The sequence below is a fragment of the Meriones unguiculatus genome, chromosome 1 (genome assembly GCF_030254825.1).
Source record: "Meriones unguiculatus strain TT.TT164.6M chromosome 1, Bangor_MerUng_6.1, whole genome shotgun sequence".
Classification (NCBI taxonomy): Eukaryota; Metazoa; Chordata; class Mammalia; order Rodentia; family Muridae; genus Meriones; species Meriones unguiculatus.
Window position 1 is genome coordinate 194,788,723 of NC_083349.1, and position 19,980 is coordinate 194,808,702.

Below are 19,980 nucleotides of genomic sequence, written 5' to 3' on the forward strand. Positions count from 1 at the left end.
TTGCCTCGTCTACAGAGACAGTGGCCAAGGAGGGTCCAGGGATTTCTCAGTGGGTACAGAGGCTTTTGGAATGCAGGGCTGAGAGATAGTAAGCCACACTTGGCCCTTAACTACTACCCTTCAGCCCCTCAGTTGGCTTCTTTGCGGACTTGATTGAGCACTAGAAACCTCTCATGCCGTTTCTGTGGGGATGGAGGACCACCTGTTAGAGCACATTCTTAGGGAATTTTCAGTCTTGCCTGGCCACCTGGGGCTCTAGTCTGGAGAGTGAGATGCTAACTTCTCACTGCACCAAAGGGGCTCTCTCACCTCTCAGAAGCCTGATGGGTGCTTACTGTCAAGGTCCTTCAGAAATGGAATGATACAGGCAGGAATGGCAATATTATAGACAATTTGAAACCTTCTTTGGGTATCAGCATTTTTTTTAAGACTGTGAATGTTTTGCTCACATGCATGTATCTGAACCGTGTTCTGGAACTGAAGTGATGGACAGTTGTGAATCACTGTGTGGGTCCTCTCCAAGCACAGCAAGAGTGCCCTTCACCCCCAAGTCACTTCCACACCCACCCACAAAGTCATCATTTAGCCCTGGTTGGCCAAGAGTTCATAGAAATCTACCTGTCTCTGCCTCCTGAATACTGTGATTAAAGATCTACGGTATCAGAGACAAGCCACCCGAAATTGGAATTTCTCCGATGCTGTCGTGCTGAGAGAAAGAAAAGGCTAAGGCCTCTTTGTTGCACACAGAATAAAACTTTCATCATTTACTTGGTCTGTTGAAGACAAGAGGCTGGCCCTAAGGGGGCCTCTCACATGACAACTCCAGTAACAAAGACATCAATGGACTTTCAATCTCCCTGCCCTCTCCCCGGGCGTCTCTGATGTTTCTACTGTTCTGGCTAATGTTAAGGAAAAGAGAAAGCACTGTTCCAAGTCAGTGATGAAGAAACCGTGAAAGCAGGTCTTGGAACTAAGTTTCTCTGATGCCTTATGCTCTCTGAAACATTTTTTTAATGTTATTACCATTTTTAAAAAATACTGATACTCCAACCAAGGACCATGCATGGAGATAACCTAAGACCCCTGCACAGATGTAGACCATGGCAGCTCAGTGTCCAAGTGGGTTCCATTGTAATAGGAACAGGGACTGTCTCTGACATGAACTGATTGGCCTGCTCTTTAATTACCTCTCCCTGAGGGGGGAGCAGCCTTACCAGGCCACAGAAGAAGACAATGCAGCCACTTCTGATGAGATCTGATAGACTAAGATCAGAAGGAAAGAAAAAAAGACCTCCCCTATCAGTGGACTTGGGGAGGGGCATGCATGCAGAGGGTGGAGGAAGGGAGGTTTTGGGGTGAGAGGAGAGAGGGAACCACAGGGGAGATACAAAGTATAAAGAATTAAAAAAAAATACTGGTGTATGGTCAAGACAAGGCAGGATGTGCTTTCCCCAGCCTCCCTGGTTGCTGCTTGTGTCCTGTGACCATGAGGACATTCACTTGAAGGTTGTCAGACCTCAAACTGCCCAGAGACAGTCCACAGCCAGCACCCAATGGGTGCAATGCACAGAATCAGGCTTGTAGGGTTCTTGATGTACCACCAGGGGGCAGAAGCACCCACAGTGGCCTCCTGGCAGCAATCATCCTAAGACTGGCCCTGGCACGCCTCTGGATCTAAGGAGGTAGTTCAGAACCGGGAGAAATTAGGAAGGAGTGGATGGAGAGCATGTGGCCTCTATTTCTCCGTAAGAATCGAGGCAGATGTCTTCAGGCGCACTTCAGCAGATAGTTTGAAGGATAACGGACTGAGGAACAGGTGCCACCACAGCACTAAGACTGCTGGGTGTCCAGAAACTTCCAGACCACTGAAGTGTGAGGGAGTCAGCAACTGGAAGGAAAGGGGAAAGGAAAGGGATCGTGTTCTGTGTCCATATGAGACATGAGTCTAATCTCCCCAACACCTGTGAAGTGTCTAGAGGTGTGTGATCAGTATCTTGTGAGGTTAACCTGACCCACGGTCTAGATTCAAGATCTGATGATCTGGCATGACATGTGTGTGCGTGTGTTTGCTACTTTGAAAAGAATTAGGCGCTTTCTTAAGTGAAATTGTTTTTGCAAATAAACTCCGAGAGGCTGAAAATCAGCGTCACCTCTCCTGTACTGCTATGAGCACAGCATTCGAACCTCCCAGCGCTCTCTTGCTTCCATCTTACTGTAATGCCTGGGAATTGAACCCAAGCCTTCATACATGCTTAGTAAGTGCTCTGCCGCCGAGCTACATCTGCAGCCTGGGTTATATATCTTTAAAAAGAACACACATGGGCCTGATGAGATGGCTCAGCAGGAAAGGGTGTTTGCCACTAGTACCAGGACATGGAGGGTTGACTTACAGAGGAGAAAGCCGACTCCTGTTTGTATGAGTTCTGTGGCCTGTGAGCATGCATGCACACACGTGTACAACACCATATAATAAACTTTAAAAACAGAAAAAAACGTTTTTTTTTCAAGCCCATTCTCTTCTCCAAAATTACTTTCCATAATTTAATTTAAATCACATTTTCTCTGTGGTGTCTGATCCTGTGATTTTCTTTTTTTCTTTTCTTTCTTTTTTTTTAAATTTCAGCCAAGTGGTGGTGGTGCACATCTTAGTCCCTTCACCTGGGTGGAAAAGGCAGGAGTTCGAGGCCAGCCTGATCTACAGAGTTCATTCCAGGACAGCAAGAGCTACACAGAGAAACCCTGTCTCAAAAAAAACAAACAAATTAAAAATTTGAGACAAGATGTGTTATAACCCAGGCTGACCTTAATTCGCTATGTAGCCATGTCTAGCTTTGAGGTGCTGGTCATTTTCCCTGCCACCCTGAGTGCTGGGATTTAGGCATGCCTGCATCACCACACTCATCCTATTAATAAATTGTTTATGGATCACTGTACAGCAGATAGAAGTCACAAGAGGGTATAATAGAGGAAGAGAGGAGCTTGCTCTGCTTTGCTAGTGTGAGTGAGAGTGGGTGATTATTATTACTTGAATAATCTAGCCTTAGGAAGGTCTTTGGAGAAATTCGAGGACACTGTGATGATTAGTCTCTGTAAATCAAAAGTCCTAACAGTCAGTTGGGCAACAAAGTCCTCTTGTGTTGGCTGTCTGGGGCGTGTTGCGTATTCAGCAATAATGTTGGACTTATGGTGTAACTCAGTGTCGGAAGGCCTGCCTGGAGGCCTACCCACCACCCCAGTGGGCGTTATTTGATTTCCTCTCCTTTTTGACGTAGGTGTCATCCTCATTGAACCTCTCCCTCTTCGGTTGTGATTAAACACCCTGACCAACGCACCCTGCGGAAGGGTTTCTTTTGGCTTGAGGTTACAGTCCAGTGCGGTGGGACAGTCGCATTGGTGGAAGCTCAAGGCAGCTGGCCGCATTGCACCTGCCGTGGGAAGCCGAGAGGGATGAACACTGGTGCTCAGCCGCTGTCTGTTTTAGGTGACCAAGGGCTGTGGCGCCCACTTTTGAGGTGGGGCTTCCCACTGCAGTTAGCCTAACTGAGGCACCTTTCAGAGGTGTTCCCAGAAGCTAATGTAAGCTAGATAGCCACCCCCAAGCATACCCAGGGTCTTGTCTCAGGGCTGAGTTCAGATCCTGCCAAGGTCTTGGGGACAGACATGGGAAGGTTACATGACTCGACGTGGCAGTATGGATCATTAGAGGCAGCATTTGCTTACAGAACAAAGCTCCATGCTCAGCTCTACCTTCTACTAGTTCACCACTGGCCGCTACATCAGATGCCTTCCTGCGTGGACGTCACAGCTGACATGCAGATGCTGCCGGCTACTTTGCTACATCTTGGCTTGAGTGAAGTTTTTCTATTTGTTAATTTATTCTTGACAGAGTCCATGTACCCCAGACTAGCCTCAAACTCACTGTGTAGCAGGGGATCCCTCTGAACTTCTGATCCCCCATGTCCATCCCAGTTGCGAACCACCAGATCGGTTCATGCAGCACTGGGGAGCTGAATGCATGACTTCTTACCGGTTAAGCCCTTGCTTCCCCCTGCCACCATGCACCTCCCAGCTTTCTCTAGTGGAATATAGTTAAACCTCTCAGCTGTTTTTCTTGATTGCACTGGCTTGTCTTCACTTTTCCCCTTCCCATCATGCCCCAGGACACTATAGCCGCATCCAGAGCCTTACTCAACAAGGCTGGACAAGCTGCATGTCAAAGCTGGGACACATTTCAGTAATAAGCAGTGTATCATGTGACCTGGTTTTGTATTTTGAACCTTTTTATTAATCCCTTTTGAAAATCTTACTTGCCAGATTTCTGTGAGTCTTTCCTGTGTGCTCTGCCATCTTCATCATTCTTTCCCACCCTCCACCACTGTTTAGCAATGTCCATTCAACAATGCTGAAGCTAGGAGATGTCCTTTCTCCCTCTCTCCTCCCTCTTTCCTTTCCTCTCTCTTCCTTCTTTTTGTTGATCCCAAACACGAGAGGAGAACGCTCACCAATCCAAATCGTCGTGGCCAGATTAATTAAAACAAGCAATTAAGGGCTGCCTCCCCTAAGGTGGGATTCATGAGGTGAGCATTGGATGGGAGGAAGACAAGGCTTTTATAGCTCAGGAGTAGGTGCTTTCCAAACTGGGGGAGATAGGCAGGGTTCCAGGAACAGAACGAACAAGTTAGTCCTAATGACCTCTTGAAACAAAGATGCAGTTGCAAGGTGGGCGTAACAAGGTAGTCATTGTCATAAATAGGTGATCATATAACCTTGTGAAACAAAGGTAGGGTTGCAAGATAGTTAGAAACAGCTTTTTGAAACAAACACAGGCTTGCCATTCCTGGAACAGTACAGAACCGGCTGTAGTTAAGGTTACAGGTGGGCATAGCAGTCTTTGAAAATCAGAAATTTAATCATAAACAGCAATGGACTGGTTTGTCTCTACTATAAGATGGTCTTTGAGCCTAAGATGGAGGCAGGTTGGTTCTTCATTTCCCTTCTTTAGAATTCACTGTGTAGCTCATGTGAGTCTTGAACTCATAACAATCCTGCTTTAGCCTGTGAGTACTGGAATTACAGGCATGAACCTCTGGTTCACTTCCCTCTTCCTCCCACTCCTCCCTCTCCTCCTTCCCCTCTCCTCCTTCCCCTCTCCTCCTTCCCCTCTCCTCCTCATCTCTCTTTCCTTCCTCTCTTTCCCCCCACTTCTTGTTTTTGCCTGAGAGTACTGGAATTACAGGCATGAAACCCCTGTTTTCTCCTCTCCTTCTACTCCTCCCCTTCTCCCCCTTCTTGTCGTGTCTGGAATGGAATCCGGTGTTGTGCTTATGCTGAACGGGTGCTCTTGCACTGAGCCTTTTTCCGTCTACATGTCATTTACATGTAACCAAATCCTTGCTGCCTTCCTTTTTTTCAGAAACATATTTGTATGTGTTTCTGTATGATGTATGTATGTGTATTCACAAAGACATACACACTAGCACACACATATTTATCCTCTGGCCTGCTCATCCCTAGACTGTCCCTCACACATCTTCACAGCTCTCTTCTCCGCTGTTACACAGTTCCGATAGTGCTTACAGGTGAAATCTAGAAGGCAGCTCAATGGTGGCACCCGCCCTTAAACCCAGCACTTGGGAGGCAGAGGCAGACAAATCTCTTGAGTTCAAGGCCAGCCTGGTCTACAGAAAGAGTTTCAGGATAGCCAGGGCTGCACAGAGAAATTCTGTCATGAAAAACAAACAGAAGAAGTTGAAGGAGGAGGAGGAGGAGGAGGAGGAGGAGGAGGAGGAGGAGGAAGACCCGTTTTTTTTCTTTTTACACTGCTCCATCTTTGTTCAGGCTTAACACACTTAAACTTAAAAAGCATCCAATTGGATGCAGTTGATGCAAGTCTTTCAGAAAAATAATTTTTAAAAATTGGAATTATGTGTATTTGTATCCATTTGTGTATTTGAGTATAGGCACTCGTGGAAGCCTGAGGAGATAATTAGATACCCTGAAATGGAGTTCCAAGAGGTTGAGCTTCCGAACATGATCCGGGACCTGACTCAGGTCCTCAGGAAGGGTAGCATGTGCTAAGACCTCGCTCCACTCCAAATGTCTTTTGGTTTTTAAAAACACGTTTGCTAGGTCGCTCAGCATGGAACGCCAGCTTTCTGCTGCTCTAGGAGACCTGTCCTGACGTATCATTCCCTGTCACTCTACCTACATTATCTACAAGGAAAGAAACTGGCTTAAGCAAACGAGGTGACGCTGTCTCACATGTACCAACAGTTCCATAAATACAAATTGTGGAGTTACGTAAGTCTAGGTAAAGATTGGTGACCTGCATGTGACAGAAGCAGGCATTACAAGATCCTAAGGATAAACCTAATGAAGGCAGGAGAAGCCACGAGTGGTAATCCCTGCACTTGGGAGGCGAAAGCGGCAGGAGGCCCGGAAGTTCAGCCATCCTTGTCTAGAGGAGGAGTTTGAGGTCAACCTGGGCTACATGAGAACCTGGCTCAAAACAAACAGACAAAACGCCCAGAACAGATGTATAAGAACATTATGAGAAAAGTTAGTAGATATTTGGAAAGATATAAAAAGATCCAGATACAGGTAACATGACCTAATCATGAATGAGAAGATTCAATAGAGCAATGGCCTTAATATGCTCTGTAGGTTCAATGTGATTCCAAATGAAATTATTTTGTTTTTGAGACAGGACCTTACCGCACAGCCCTAGCTGTTCTGGACTTCCTCCTTAGGCCAGGCTGGCCTCAGACTCAGGAGATCCACCTCCCTCTTCCTCGCAAATGCTGGCATCACTGGTGTTGATGTTGGCCACACCCGGTGAAGTTCCATTATTTTATTTTGCAATAGTGGAATTCAAAACTACAGCCCTGCACAGGCCAAACAAGCAATCCACCACTGAGTTACACTTCTAACACCTCGATTTCTATATTGTTGAACACAGAGATGATTTTAAAGTAATTGAAAGAAGAAAAGCCAAGAAGTAGCAAAGGCTATTTTCCAGGAGAAGAAAATTCACCTTATGAAATTGAGTTGATATCCAGACAATACACGTGTGTGTGTGTGTGTGTGTGTGTGCGCGCGCGTGTGTGTGTGTGTTGGGGTGGATGGACAAGATTTCATAGCAGAGCCTTGGCTGTCCTAAAACTTGTTTTGTAGACCAGACTGGCCTTGAACTTAGAGGTCCTCTTGCCTTTACTTCCCCAGTGTATGCACCAAGCCCCCCTTTCTTTCTTTCTTTCTTTCTTTCTTTCTTTCTTTCTTTCTTTCTTTCTTTCTTTCTTTCTTTCTTTTTCTTTTTTCTTTTTTTTGTTTCTGGGACAGGTTTCTCTGTGTAGTCCTAGTTATCTTGGAACTTGATCTGTAAATCACCATGGCCTCAAACTCACAGAGATTTGCCTGCCTCTGCCTCCCTAGTGATGGATTTAAAGGCATGCACCACCAACTGCCTGGCTCATTATCTATTTTTTCATTAATTAATTTATTTAATCACTTACAACCTGATCAAAGCCTCCTCCCTCCTCTCCTCCCAGTCCCAACCTCACACTTCCTCTCCCACTTCCCCCCTCCCTTCTCCGAGGCACCCCCATTGGTACCAACCCACCCTGGCACATCAAGTCACAGCAGGACTGACCATTATCTACTCTTAAAGGTCAGTGCACACATTAATTATGGACTATTCCCATGACAACACCAGATGTCAAGAGTCATTATAAGACTAGGTATGTGTATATGCTTTTAATCCCAACACTTTGGAGGTGGAGACAGGATTAGGAAGTCAAGCCCAGCCCCTGCAATAGAGTGAATATGAAGCCATTCTAAGCCACAAAATAAAGTAACTGAAATATGAATAGCTGGGTATGGTGGTGTACATCTTAATCCCAGCACTTGGGAGGCAGATAGAGCTCTGTGAGTTTGAATCCGACCTTGTCTACACAGTGAGTTCTAGACCATCCCAGAGCTACACAGTGAGACCCTGTCTAAATAATTAAATTTTAATTATTAAATTTTTAATAATTTTTAATTATTAAATAATTTAAATTTAATTAATGACAGGAATTAAACAAATTCATAAAACAGGATACCCAGTAAAGGGCTTTTCCATATACAAACACTGAAATAATCAGAGGTTAAATTGAAAATTAGCATGAGGTCTTCTAATTTTTTTTATTCTTATAAAATTATGGTAGAAACCAATTTTTAATTTTGCTACATGTATAAAAATAACACAGACCAAAAAGATGAATTTAAAAACAACAAGGCTGCAATTACATCTTCACTGAAGAGGGGAACTTTAAAAAAAATCCCAAACAAACATTGTTTGTCCCAAAAAATGGAGTACACCTTAATACCAGCATTCAGGAAGCAGAGGCAGGTAGATCTTTGAGTTACAGGCCAGTGTGATCTACAGAATGACTTCCAGTACAGCCAATGCTACACAGAGAAATGCTGTCTCAAAAAACAAGACAACAACAAAATCCTAAGCCTATTATTTGTCATAAGGATAGAGAGGGTGATTGTCAACAGGTGGAGATGCTTGGAAGGGCTTGAAAACACAGGAGAGAGGGACACTTCCAGGCGCAGCTCAGGTGAGCTCCGAGAAAGGCTAAGGTTGAAAGCCTAGAGTTTAGGACAATGTTCCACCAGGGGCACCGTCGCCAATCCTGGACAAGCATTTTCTGAAGAACACTTTAGATAATGTCATAGGGATGGGACGTAAACGTTTGTGGTCTGAGGCTCACACACACACACACACAAATCTCTGGAGCTGGGAGATAGCTCAGTGGCTAGAAGCGCTGGCTGTACAAACATGAGGAGCTGAGTTTGAATCCCCAGCACCCACATTTGTTTGATAGTTTCTTTTAAAAGCTAGTTGTGACCATGCACATGGTTATCATCCTAGTACTGTGGGGAAGGCAGAGACAGGGGGATCGCTGGACTTCCTGCTCCAGTGGGGGTCCAGGATCTTTGAGAACTGTCTCAAGGAATAAAGGTAGAGCAGGTCACATGACATCTTTTGGCCTCTGCATGATCATTCAAGGGTGCACACACCTGCACCCACATATAAGTGAACGCAACACACACACACACACACACACACACACACACACACCCCAACTAAAGAGTGCATTGGAAATAGATCAATTGCTCCAGAGACTAGAGCTCAGCTTTGAATCATCATTCCTAAAATAAGTTTGATTATCTCAAACTGATAGATTCTGGATGCCTTCAAAAACAAATGTAAGTTCATTCTGGAGAGAGAAAATACCAACCTCCAATTATTTCTAAAAATATATTTCCAACACAATGCCTATCATATGATCAGAAGCACCCAGGCACATAAAGAGAATATTAATGAGGTAATAATGATAAAAAATTTCCCAAAATTAGTGACAGGCAACAAATCAAAGATCCAGGAATCTTGATGGGGCCTAGCAGCATAAACACTAGATAACAGGCCTTATTAAGCATGTCATATTCAAGCTGAAGAAGACCAAAGAATGGAGAATTTCGGCCAGGAGACAAGCCAGAGGAAATATCCCACCCACCTACAGAGGAACGAGGACTAAAATAGCGTGGCATATTTAAGAAAGAAGAAAGACAACTAGCACCCTTGAATGAAGACACGAAAAGAGGCAAATAAATGGAGATTTCTCATGTTTGTGAATAGGAAGAGTCAATATTGTTACAATAACATTTTAAAGCACTGTGTGTGCGTGTCTGTGCGTACATGCTACAGTTCATATGTGTGGAAGTCAGAGGACAACTTGGGGGGTTGCTTAGTAGGTTCTCTCTGCTGTGGGCTTGAATTCAGGTCGTCGTGCCTGATGGCAAGTGTCTGTCTACTCAGCCACCTCCTCTAAGGGCCTCAGTATCAGTTTCGCTTTAATTTTTTCTCCCAGTGTGGTCTGTATCAATGCAAACCCAGTCAAAATTCCAGGAAGCTATTTTACGGTTTAGTGATTGTCAGCTTAACACAAACTAGTTACCTAGGAAGAGGTAAACCCAACTGAATTTCTTCCATCAGATTGGTCTGTGGAGATGTCTGTCAGGTGGGAGGGGTCAGCCCACTGTAGGAGGCACCGTTGCTAGGCATTCTCCCAGGGTTCCTGCTCCGACTTCCTTCAGTGAAGGATGGGTTGTGGCCCGGGAGCTGTAAGCTGAAATAAACCCTATTCTTCCAGAGTTGCTTATGATCACGGCGCTCATCGTGGCAACAGAAAGAAAAGGATCGAATGAACATTGACAAACTGACTCCAGAGTTTATATGGAAAGAAAAATAGAGTAGATAACATGCTATCAAATTGACTATTTGACAGATTAAATAATGTCAATATTTAATTTTCATTCATTGACAATATTTAATTTTCAATTTGTATAAGAATAGATAAAGCCTATGTTTAAGCCGGGCGTGGTGGCGCCTGTAACTATGGTCTTGGAGGTGCAGCTCAGTGGAGGGGCGCTTGCCTAGCAAGCATCAGTTCGGGGCTGGGCACGGCACTACACACCTGCACCCTAGCACTGGGAACGAACCATGAGTTTGAGGCTAGCCTAGACTATGTAACAGAATCCTGTCAAAAGGAAAAAGCTGCTCCACCAATAAAACACAATTTGAAAAGAAGATGCTCGCTAAACACACTACCAAACACGTGATGCATAATGAACAAATCCTAAGCCTGGCGTGGGAGGGCACACCTGTGAACTTGGAAAGTGGAAGCAGAAAGAAGAGTTCAAGGTCCTACTCAACTCCAGCCTGGACGACTTGAGACCCTGTCTCAAAAGCAGTAAGATGGGGCTGGGGAGATGGCTCAACGGTTAAGAAGCTGGCTGCTTGCAAAGGACCTAGGTTTGGTTCCCAGCACCCACAGGGAGGCTTACAAAACCCGCCCTTAACTCCAGTTCGTCTTCTGACCTCAGCAGGCACACACATACATGCATGCACGCAGGTAAAACTCTCATCCACGTAATAATAAAAATGTTTTTAAATTTCCTGTAGTGGGCGTGCCACGTGTGGCAGCATGTCGCTGAGGTCAGAGGACAGCTCTCGGGAGAGGATCCCTCGTTGCACACTGCTGAGGCCCCTCCTGTGCCTGTCCCTTTGCTAGCCCGCCCTCGTGACTCTCTTGTCGCTTCCTCCCGCAGATGCGAGGCTCCGCTTCTGGCTTTTTCTTGCGGGTTCTGGGTGTCCAACTCCGGCCACCGAGCTCGTTTCTTAGAGCCTTTACCTGGTTGGCCATCTTTACGAACGTGTGCTTGCGGCAGGGGCTGGGGAGGCGGTGGACACTTGAACGCGGCCCCGACCCTCTAACTGCGCCTCCGCCCTAACTTCGTTGACCCGGGGCGCCCTTCCCAGGGAGGAGCCAGGCGCGAGCGCTGAGTGAATACGGCCATTCGAGCTCCCTCGCTCTGCTGAGGGAGAAGTCTGCGCTTGGGGGCTCGTTCTGGGGCGGAGGAGTGTTGGAGGCTCAGGAGCAGGGGTGTGACGAAGCCCTGCAGGGTGGGCTGGCGGGACCGGCGGAGGGTAGGGAGGTGAAGCCTCTTCCACCCCGCGGGAAGCGGCCCGGCCGCCGGAGGTGCGCAGGGAAGGGGTCGTCTCCGACGCCGCGGACGGCGCCACGCATGACGAAGCTACTTCCCAGCCACTGCCACGCCCGCACACACTCCACTCACAGGGCGGCCGAGGGTCCTGTTGCCATGGAGAGCGGGCGCGCGTGAGCCCCGCCGCCCCTCCCGGCCCCCGCCCCAGCTCAGCCAGCTCTCGCTCTGATTGGCCGGTGCTGTCTCATTATGCAAATCACTTGCGTAGACTCGCCCGGCTGGCTGTCTGACGTCACTAAGCTCGGGGGCGGGGGCGCGGGGCTGGGCTTGGTGCGCCTGGGCGGGAGCCCGGAGCGCTCTGAGGGGGACTCCAGCCGGACCCCGGCGCCCCGCCCTCGACCACGCCCCCTTTCGTCCCGCCCCGCCCCTCGCTTTCGGCCGGGCCCCGCCCCCCGGGCAGCCCCCCGCCCTCGCGGCGGGCCCCGCCCCCTCCCCCAGGCCCTGGCTAGCAGTCCGGGGAAGGGACGGCGGGACGGGCGGGACGCGCGGGAGGGCGGACGGGGCGGGGACATGGCCGCGGCGCCCGGAGGGTCTGCGCCGCCCGCCGGCCCCGGCCCGCGCCTGGCGTTCAGCACCGCGGACAGCGGCGTCGGCATGAGCGGGCTGAACCCAGGTCCCGCGGTGCCCATGAAGGACCACGACGCCATCAAGCTCTTCGTGGGGCAGATCCCTCGGGGCTTGGACGAGCAGGACCTCAAGCCGCTGTTCGAGGAGTTCGGCCGCATCTACGAGCTGACGGTGCTGAAGGACCGGCTCACCGGCCTCCACAAAGGTGCGCGGGGTCAGCCCAGCCCAGCCCAGCCCAGCCCTAATCCAATTAGAGCGCAGCCCAACCCAACTCCGGCCCCAAATGCAGGCCCAACCCCAGCCCTACCTAGAGCTAGCCCGACTCCAGTTCAGTACCTGCCCCACCTCGGCTCTGTCCCCTCCCCAGGTCAAAGAGCCCCAGACCTAGAATTTTCTCTGTGACATCCTCCTCCTGAGCATCTCTCTGGTTCCCTAATACATTCTTCACTCTAACCTCCAAATCCCTTGTCACTTCTCACATCCCAGCCATCCCCATCTCCCAGCTGGACCTCTCCACCATGCCTCCCATCAGACACCCCAAACCCTGGGATTTGGAAACTTACTCTACCTTCCAGCTCTGGAGTAACCGATCTCCTGACTCCTGGACCCGTGTATCCCCCGAGCACTCTGGTGCCACCCTATTCAGGCCTCACTGCTCACACACATCTTGGATTTGCACCCCTCCTTCTGCTTGTAACCCTAAGCCAACCCCCAGAGCCTCCATTTGACTCTTGAGTTTGACAGCCTTAAATAGCCCATACCCAAATTCTCTTCTCTTTCAGAATTCAGACGTAATTTACACAGTACATTTTGCCTCCCAGGAGACTCTCAGAGATAAATGTCTCTCACATTTGACAATAACCCAAGTATCTCAAACATTTTCCAAGAACCCAGCGCTCTTTACCTCTTCTGATTTGAATACAGAGTTCCAGCCTCAGCTGGGAACGTCCACCTGCCTGTGTCCCCTTCATCTGTGGTTTTCCTTCATGTGAATACACTTTCTTTTCATCTCTAATCCTCACTCCTGGGCCTCTGTGCTTCTGCGCTTCCTCTCAGTCCTCTTGAGGGCCTCCTGTTTTCCTTCCTTTGCTAGCTGGTCTGAGACCAGAGCACTCTCAGGGTGGGTCAGCCTAGTGAGGAAGATAGGGATGTGGACTCTTCTCATTGCCCTTCCTAGAAAGACAAGGCACCATAGTCCTGTCCAGCCACACCCCTTTCTTTCTGTAGAGAAGGGAGGAGACTTGTTTACATGCAGAAAAGTCTGTCCAGGCTGGGCTGGAAGCACAGAGCCAGAATCATATAATAATAATTTGAGGAGACGCAGTCTTATTTCCCCACTGGGAAATAAGGTGACTTCGGGATTTTTGAAGGCCTGTGAGCTAGCATCAGACTGATACCTCTTTCAAACAGAGAGACCCCTGGGCAATTCTTGGCATACTGAAGTAAAGAGCTTTGAGAAAATGGCTCTTAAACATCTAGGCCATTTGAGTAGAGGCACATCTTCCACCCTTTGGGGTAAGGTTATGTTAAAATACCACAAGGACAAGTTCACACCATCCAGGCTTCTTATAATGCAGCCCAACTCCCCGTCTGCCTTCCTGCCATCCACTTGTGGCACTTATGGTGAGTGTAAAACTAATCTTTGCAGGTGATCTGTGGAATAAAAACAGGGTGTGGAATCGTGGCAATTTTCACTCAAACACTCAGTCTCTGAACTGTTCCCTGGTCCTCTCTTTCTTTCTCGTTTAGCACTAACTCCTCCTGTTCTTCCCCACGCTCATCTGTCCCTCAAACCATATTCTCCCTATGTGTGTCCTTCCATGCTTCCACCCTCTAACCCAAGCAGTCTACATGGATTTTTTCTGGTAGCACCTGGGTGCCCAAACCTTTCATAAAGCTCCCTTTCAGTCTGAGGACAGAGGTTACGGTTTAGTGGCCAAACAGTGATATGTGTGAAACCCAGGGTTCAGGAATTTGTGGCTCCCAAATAGTCTGCACCTCTCCAAGCAGGTGTAGCCTTGTGAGACATGGAGGTTACTCAGAGGGTCTCCAAGTCAGCAGCTCCACTCCCTTCCCAGCAACTATGATGTCTGAACACCAGAGTGACTCATTTTCACTTTGACGGCTGAGCACTGAGGGACACAGCCACAGTGCTTTGAGAACAACCCTAGGCCTGGAATTCAAAGATCCCAAACCCTGACCTGTGGCTGACACAGTCTCTGGCTTTGGTTGTTCTATTGATATGACAGGACTTTGTCTAGGAGTTCTCAGTAAACAGTAGGCAATCCATCCATCTTACAGAGGTGACGCCACGGAAAATAGAAATAAAATAAGAAATATTTCCCATTTGCTTTTCTAGTCAGCTACCTGAGTGGAAAACTACACCAGCTCCTGGTGGGTCCCACATGAGTGTACCCTTCTTTTGGTCCTTCTCCTTCTATTCAAATGGTTCATTTTGAAAATACAGACCTTAGCTTGGCACAACCCTAGTGAAAGCCCTTTAGTGACTCTCCATTGCTCTCAAGGAAGAGTACAAAATTTATTGAGGTCTGTACCTCAATAAATGTAGCCAAATCCCTGCAAACCTCACTAGCTACTCTGCTCATACTTTCAAGTCTAGCCTTCTATCCATTTCTCCAACACATCACTTTCTGGGTCAGTTTTCATTCCTCACACCTGAAATAACCACATCTCTTCTCACCTGGCTCTAAAGGCTTCACTGTTCCTGTTCTTGAGAAATTATGTCTTCTGTCTTACCATCGTCATTTGCTGGGGTTTGAACCTAAGGCCTCACATATGCTAAGCAAGAACTCTACCATTGTGTTATATCCCTGCCCTCAGTGTCTTTTTGAAGACAGTCCTCAACGTCTGCAGACAGAGTCAGGTTCTCCTCATGACATCTAACCTCCAAGAACTGTCCATCTCTAACCCATTACAATGCCCAACCAGAATTAGTAAGCATTGGGTAGCTTCCCGATGGATGACTTCTCCGTGAATGTTGGAAAGGAAGAGCTACCTCCTTTGGTGTTTTCTAGAAGACTGCAGATTCCACAGCTGAACACCGCGGGAGAGTAGGCTCCACTCTTTAGCTCAACGCAGACTCCTTCCCTGCCCCAATAACTGCAGTTCTGTTAGAGGAGCCCAAGCTGGGTCACAAACAACCCTTTAAGAGGTCCTGTCTCATCCTTGGATAGGGTTTTAGGGAGTTTCTGGAATTTTCTACTCACAGGAAGCCCTTCAACCTGAGCCAAGTCTCAAATCAAATCCATTCCCCAACTTCAAACTTAGGAAGTCTTGGGACATAGTTGGCTTTCAACCCTTCATCTTCCTCTTTTCTGTCACTTGGAAGTGGGTTGGGAAGGAGTGAAGGCTGATCCTTGAAGGCTATGAGTCTATGTCTGAAATAGATGGTGTTTGGGAGGGCAGGGCACTGCACTGAAGAAGAAGGCAAAGCCGCTTAGGGAGGTTTAACCCAGACAGGACTTATGGATGGAGTGGGGAGGAGAGCTGTGGGATTGAATGGGCACATGATGTCTGGACACATATGTTTCTTGGACAGAAGGCCAGGAGAAGACGAGAGAAAGCCAGAGCTTGGAACGTAGGTTCCCGGCACATGAAGCCTTTTCCCCCACAGAATGCTTCACAGGGCAGTATTCATGTTTACAGGACAATGATCCCAAGTCTGTTAACTCACTTGGATCTTACTGAGAAGAGTGTTTAGGGTTTCTGAAAACTCGCTGAGCCGGGCTTTTCCTCCTCAGGCTGTGCCTTCCTCACCTACTGCGCCCGGGACTCTGCTCTCAAGGCCCAGAGTGCACTGCACGAGCAGAAGACCCTGCCAGGGGTAAGTCGGCCAGGGTGGGGTGGGCGAGGGGGCATCGCCCCAGCTTGGGGCAGCGCTCCACAGGCATGCCAAAGCACCATATGGGGTTGAATGGCACCAGCACCTAGAAGCAGGGTCACCTACCCAGGAGAGGGCTTATTTTACACTCAGTCTTCTGGCTCAAAAAAAAAAAAAAAAAAAAAAAAAAAAAAAAAGGCTCAAGACACTTGGGCCAAGTGTTCTAGCCCATCTTTTGGAAGAGACACCAGTGTTGTGAGCTAAGTTAGGATTTCCCACTTGGGCTGAAATCGCTGTTTCTTATTATTTCTCACTACTGCAGCGCGTATGTCGTGACAGCACAGGCTCCCTGAGTTAGTATCCTCTCTTCTCCAGCCTTGTGCTCATGGATGGTACTTTCCTGTGGTCTTTTCCCTGAATACTTTTGGGGTACCTTGACTCACCAGAATTCTTTTCTCACCATATTATAAAAATAACTAAAGTTAAAAGAGACTTCTTTTTCTTATAGGCACTCAGGATTATATGATGTGGTCACAAGAAAAAGAAAATCAGAAACTACCATGCAAGTGGTAGTGACAGGATTTAGCATGGCTTGCCAGAAGGAAGCCATGTTCTCAGCCTCATTTTCTCCTATGTGAGGAGCATTGGTCTAGAAAAGGAGCAATATTCAAATGTCATGAGCAGGCAAAGTCTAAGACAACATCCATTTTAGACTTAAGGACACCTTTGGTCTAGAAAGAGACTGGGATAGAAAAAAGGCAGAAAGACAAATATATCATGAGATATGTGCAAACAAATTGCAGATTTATATCTGGAGAAGGAAGAATTTAGTGATATTTTACTATGAAGGCATCGTAACATGATACCATTAAAGATACTTGATTTTACATCTTTCAGACTTAGATTTGAATCTCACCTGTGTCACTTCTACATTTGCTTTGACTCAAGCTTCAGTTTTCTCACCTACAGGGAGTGGGCTGTACTAACAAGTTATCTCATTGGAATGTAGTAAGAAAAATCCCATTAAATATGACTGTTGTCTTAAGATCTTGACAAAGGACTTGGTTTTCTGTAGATGGTCGAAAGTGTCAAGAGCAAGATCAGTGAGAATAAGAAACAGGTACCCACCTCAGCTTTGTTCTGTGAATCGGAGCTTTCCAGCCACTCACCAACTCTGTGACCCTGGACAAGTTTCAAACCTTTAATCCCAGCACTTTGGAGGTAGAGGGAGAAAGAGCTCTGTGAGTTTGAGTCCAATATAGTGAATTCCAAGATAACCAGGACTATGTAGTGAGACCCTGTCTCCAAAAAAAAAAAAAAAAAAGATAAAACGTGAGTTTCCTCACCTCTAAGGCTGAATTCATGGGTGGATGTGCTCAGTTGTGTGAAGTACATAGCTCAGTGGAAAGGAAGCACGCAGCATGGGTTAGCTGGCTGTAGGAATAGCGGTACTGAAACAGTAACACTAGTTGGAGCGGTGTAGGAAACGTCATTCATCTAATCGTGGGAGCAAACCATTCCTGCCACTAGTACAGGCAACGAGACAGCCTGGAATGTCCATGCAGGAAACAGTGGTTAAAAATTCAAAGCTGGGAGAAACAGGGGAGTGTGAAGTGGACGGACCTACGGGGGAGGACTCAAGAGAGCCTGGGCCAGGCTGCTGCTGAAGCGGAAACAAGATTCGGAGACTTGGAGCCTTACCCGAAAAGCCCTGAGTAAATTGAGATGGGCTTTGGAGGAAAAGGCTTCCAAAGAAGAGAACAGTGCCTGTGGGGTTTTTACAAGAGTGGACACCGCTTGGCAAGGACGACAAAGCTCTAGAGACCTGTCAGGCTTTCTGAGAAGAGCAAGACAGTAATAACCTGTGTCATCAGCACCGATAAAAATGGCGCTTTATGTGTTCCGAGTCATGGAATCTTTTGTGAAGAAGGTATTGTTACTGGTCCCCCATCTTACAGATGAGAAGCCTGAGTCTTCCAGTGAGCTGCCCAAGCTCATGTACAAAGCGCTCTGGTCATTTAGTCCACTCAGTCTAGTCATTTAATTGCCCCACTATTACATGAGCTAACTTGGTAGCAGATGGGGCTCTTAGTTTCTGGGGGTATAGCCACTGAGGACTTCTGCCCTCTTCCACCCTGCCATCTGCAGACCTCCAGTGTAGCCTGGCTCCCTCTGTGACTGCCAGGATTGGCTTGATTCACCCTTTTCAACTTAACAAAGTGAAAATTAATATTTAATTATCCTCCTAAATGAAAATCAATGGCACTGTTGGCTAGCCCCGGCAGCATCCATGCCATCAATCTTTCCTCTGAGCTTGCCAGGGCCAGAAGCAACTTTCACCAGAGAGGAACAGGCACCCAGCTTGTGTAGCACTGGGTCTTGGGCATAGCTGCCACCTGCTGGAGAAACAGGAATAAGACTTCTACCTGCCTTTTTGCTGGAATCCGGCTGGACTGTAAGGGGAAGGAAACCTGTAAAGCTGAGTGAATGCCCCAAAAGAAACCGCGAATCTTCACGGGATGTAGCACAGATTGTTCTAGAATGAAACCTGCTCTCGGATCCCCTCCGTTTACCGTCCGCCAGTCTCTGCCACCCGCTGAAGCTGAGCCCCTTATGCAGAACTTCTTCAGCCAGCAGCCGCCTGTCCCTCCTGCCTCCCAGTTCCTGAAGCTTCTTCCTGATGCAGCTGCTGAACTGTAGTTCTAGAATCCACAGGAAGAGAATGAGGTCAGAGGGTATCCCTTGTTGGTCCATCTCCCTGCCCATGACTTCATTGCCCCTTCAGACACTAGGAAGGAGGCAGGTATAATCAAGTAGAGGAATGGTTTGCTTGCACAAGCTGTATCCTGTGCAAAACAGCTTTGGAGAAAAAGAGAGAAAATAGGTGTTAAGTCCAGCTACATTCTATAGACCAAGCCGTGCCCTCAAGAAGCTTCCATCTCAGAAGTGATTCTTTGCAGCCGCTGGAATTACCCCTAGGCATGCATGCTTCCCCCAGGAGTGGGGAGAAAGGAGAGTCTTTTCAGAAAAGATGTTATCAGATGATTTCTTTATGTCTGAGGTTCTAAAAACCTAAAAGCCAGGGGCCACTTCTAAAAACTTGAGCATAATGTCAGAACTGACAGGAAGCTGTGTCCCAGCTGTGTCCCAGCTGTGTGAGCAGGGACCATTGTGCACGTTGAATACCAGAGGAGACAGGTCCCACAAGTCTGCTCAGGCTTCTCACAGTCAGTCATGCGTAGACCTAAGAAAGAGTTAGGGATGAAGTTTTAAAGTTTTCTCTAGCCACAGAGTGAAGTCTGAGCAACAGTGGAGGCAAGATGGCCCTACAGGACAGTGTTGCTTACGTGTGGGGGATGGTGAAGCAGGCAGCCTGGGGCTGGGATGGGGCTGGTGCTGGGGTAGTACGGGAATGGAGAGGGGGGAGGATGGGCTCATGGCATGCATGTAGACTCTAGAACTGATATGATTTGATAGCCAGTGGGATTAAAAGAAGCGTGGTAGAACCAAGTACTGAAAACGGCCATGTTGATGTTCGCCATACTCTCCTTTGACCCGCATGACCCCTCACCAACAGTCCTTCTCAGAGGAATACTGATAAACCCTCTTCCTATGGGAAGGGGATGCTGAGTGAAGGATAGAAGTCAGAACAGAGCAACCAGCCCAAAGACGGGCATTCAGACAAGTCTGTCAGAGAAGTGGGATCCATATTGCTTCCTTTGGGCTTGCTGGTGTCTTGTGCAGGTCTGTATGGCCCCTGACCTTCCTCACCCTGCTTCCTAGAGTAAGTTGTTCTCTCCTCTCCGATATTCTCCACCTTCATTTCACCTTCAGGGCCCTGACACTGGTGGGAAACTCTTAGGGGAACAGGTGATCAGCCAAGCTGAAGGCTCACCTGAAATCCCATAGCAAGTTCGTGGTTGAGGAGTCAGCGCCCCCTTTTCTGTATGCACCCTAGG

General features: G+C 47.7%; 1 protein-coding gene across 4 annotated transcripts in view; it reads left to right on the forward strand.

Moving 5' to 3' along the window:
* Positions 1-11,859: 11,859 nt before the first annotated feature.
* Positions 11,860-19,980, forward strand: part of Celf6 (CUGBP Elav-like family member 6) — a 30,545-nt gene continuing 22,424 nt past the window's right edge. For 2 of the 4 annotated variants that reach the window (XM_021638829.2, XM_021638828.2), the window contains exons 1-2: positions 11,862-12,385; positions 15,942-16,024. In XM_021638829.2, coding sequence (XP_021494504.1) covers positions 12,124-12,385; positions 15,942-16,024 — 345 coding nt within the window. In that variant the 5' untranslated portion in view covers positions 11,862-12,123. Of the gene's footprint in view, positions 12,386-15,941; positions 16,025-19,980 lie in introns of all 4 variants that reach the window. The other 2 variants (XM_060375218.1, XM_021638827.2) reach the window with 2 other exon arrangements.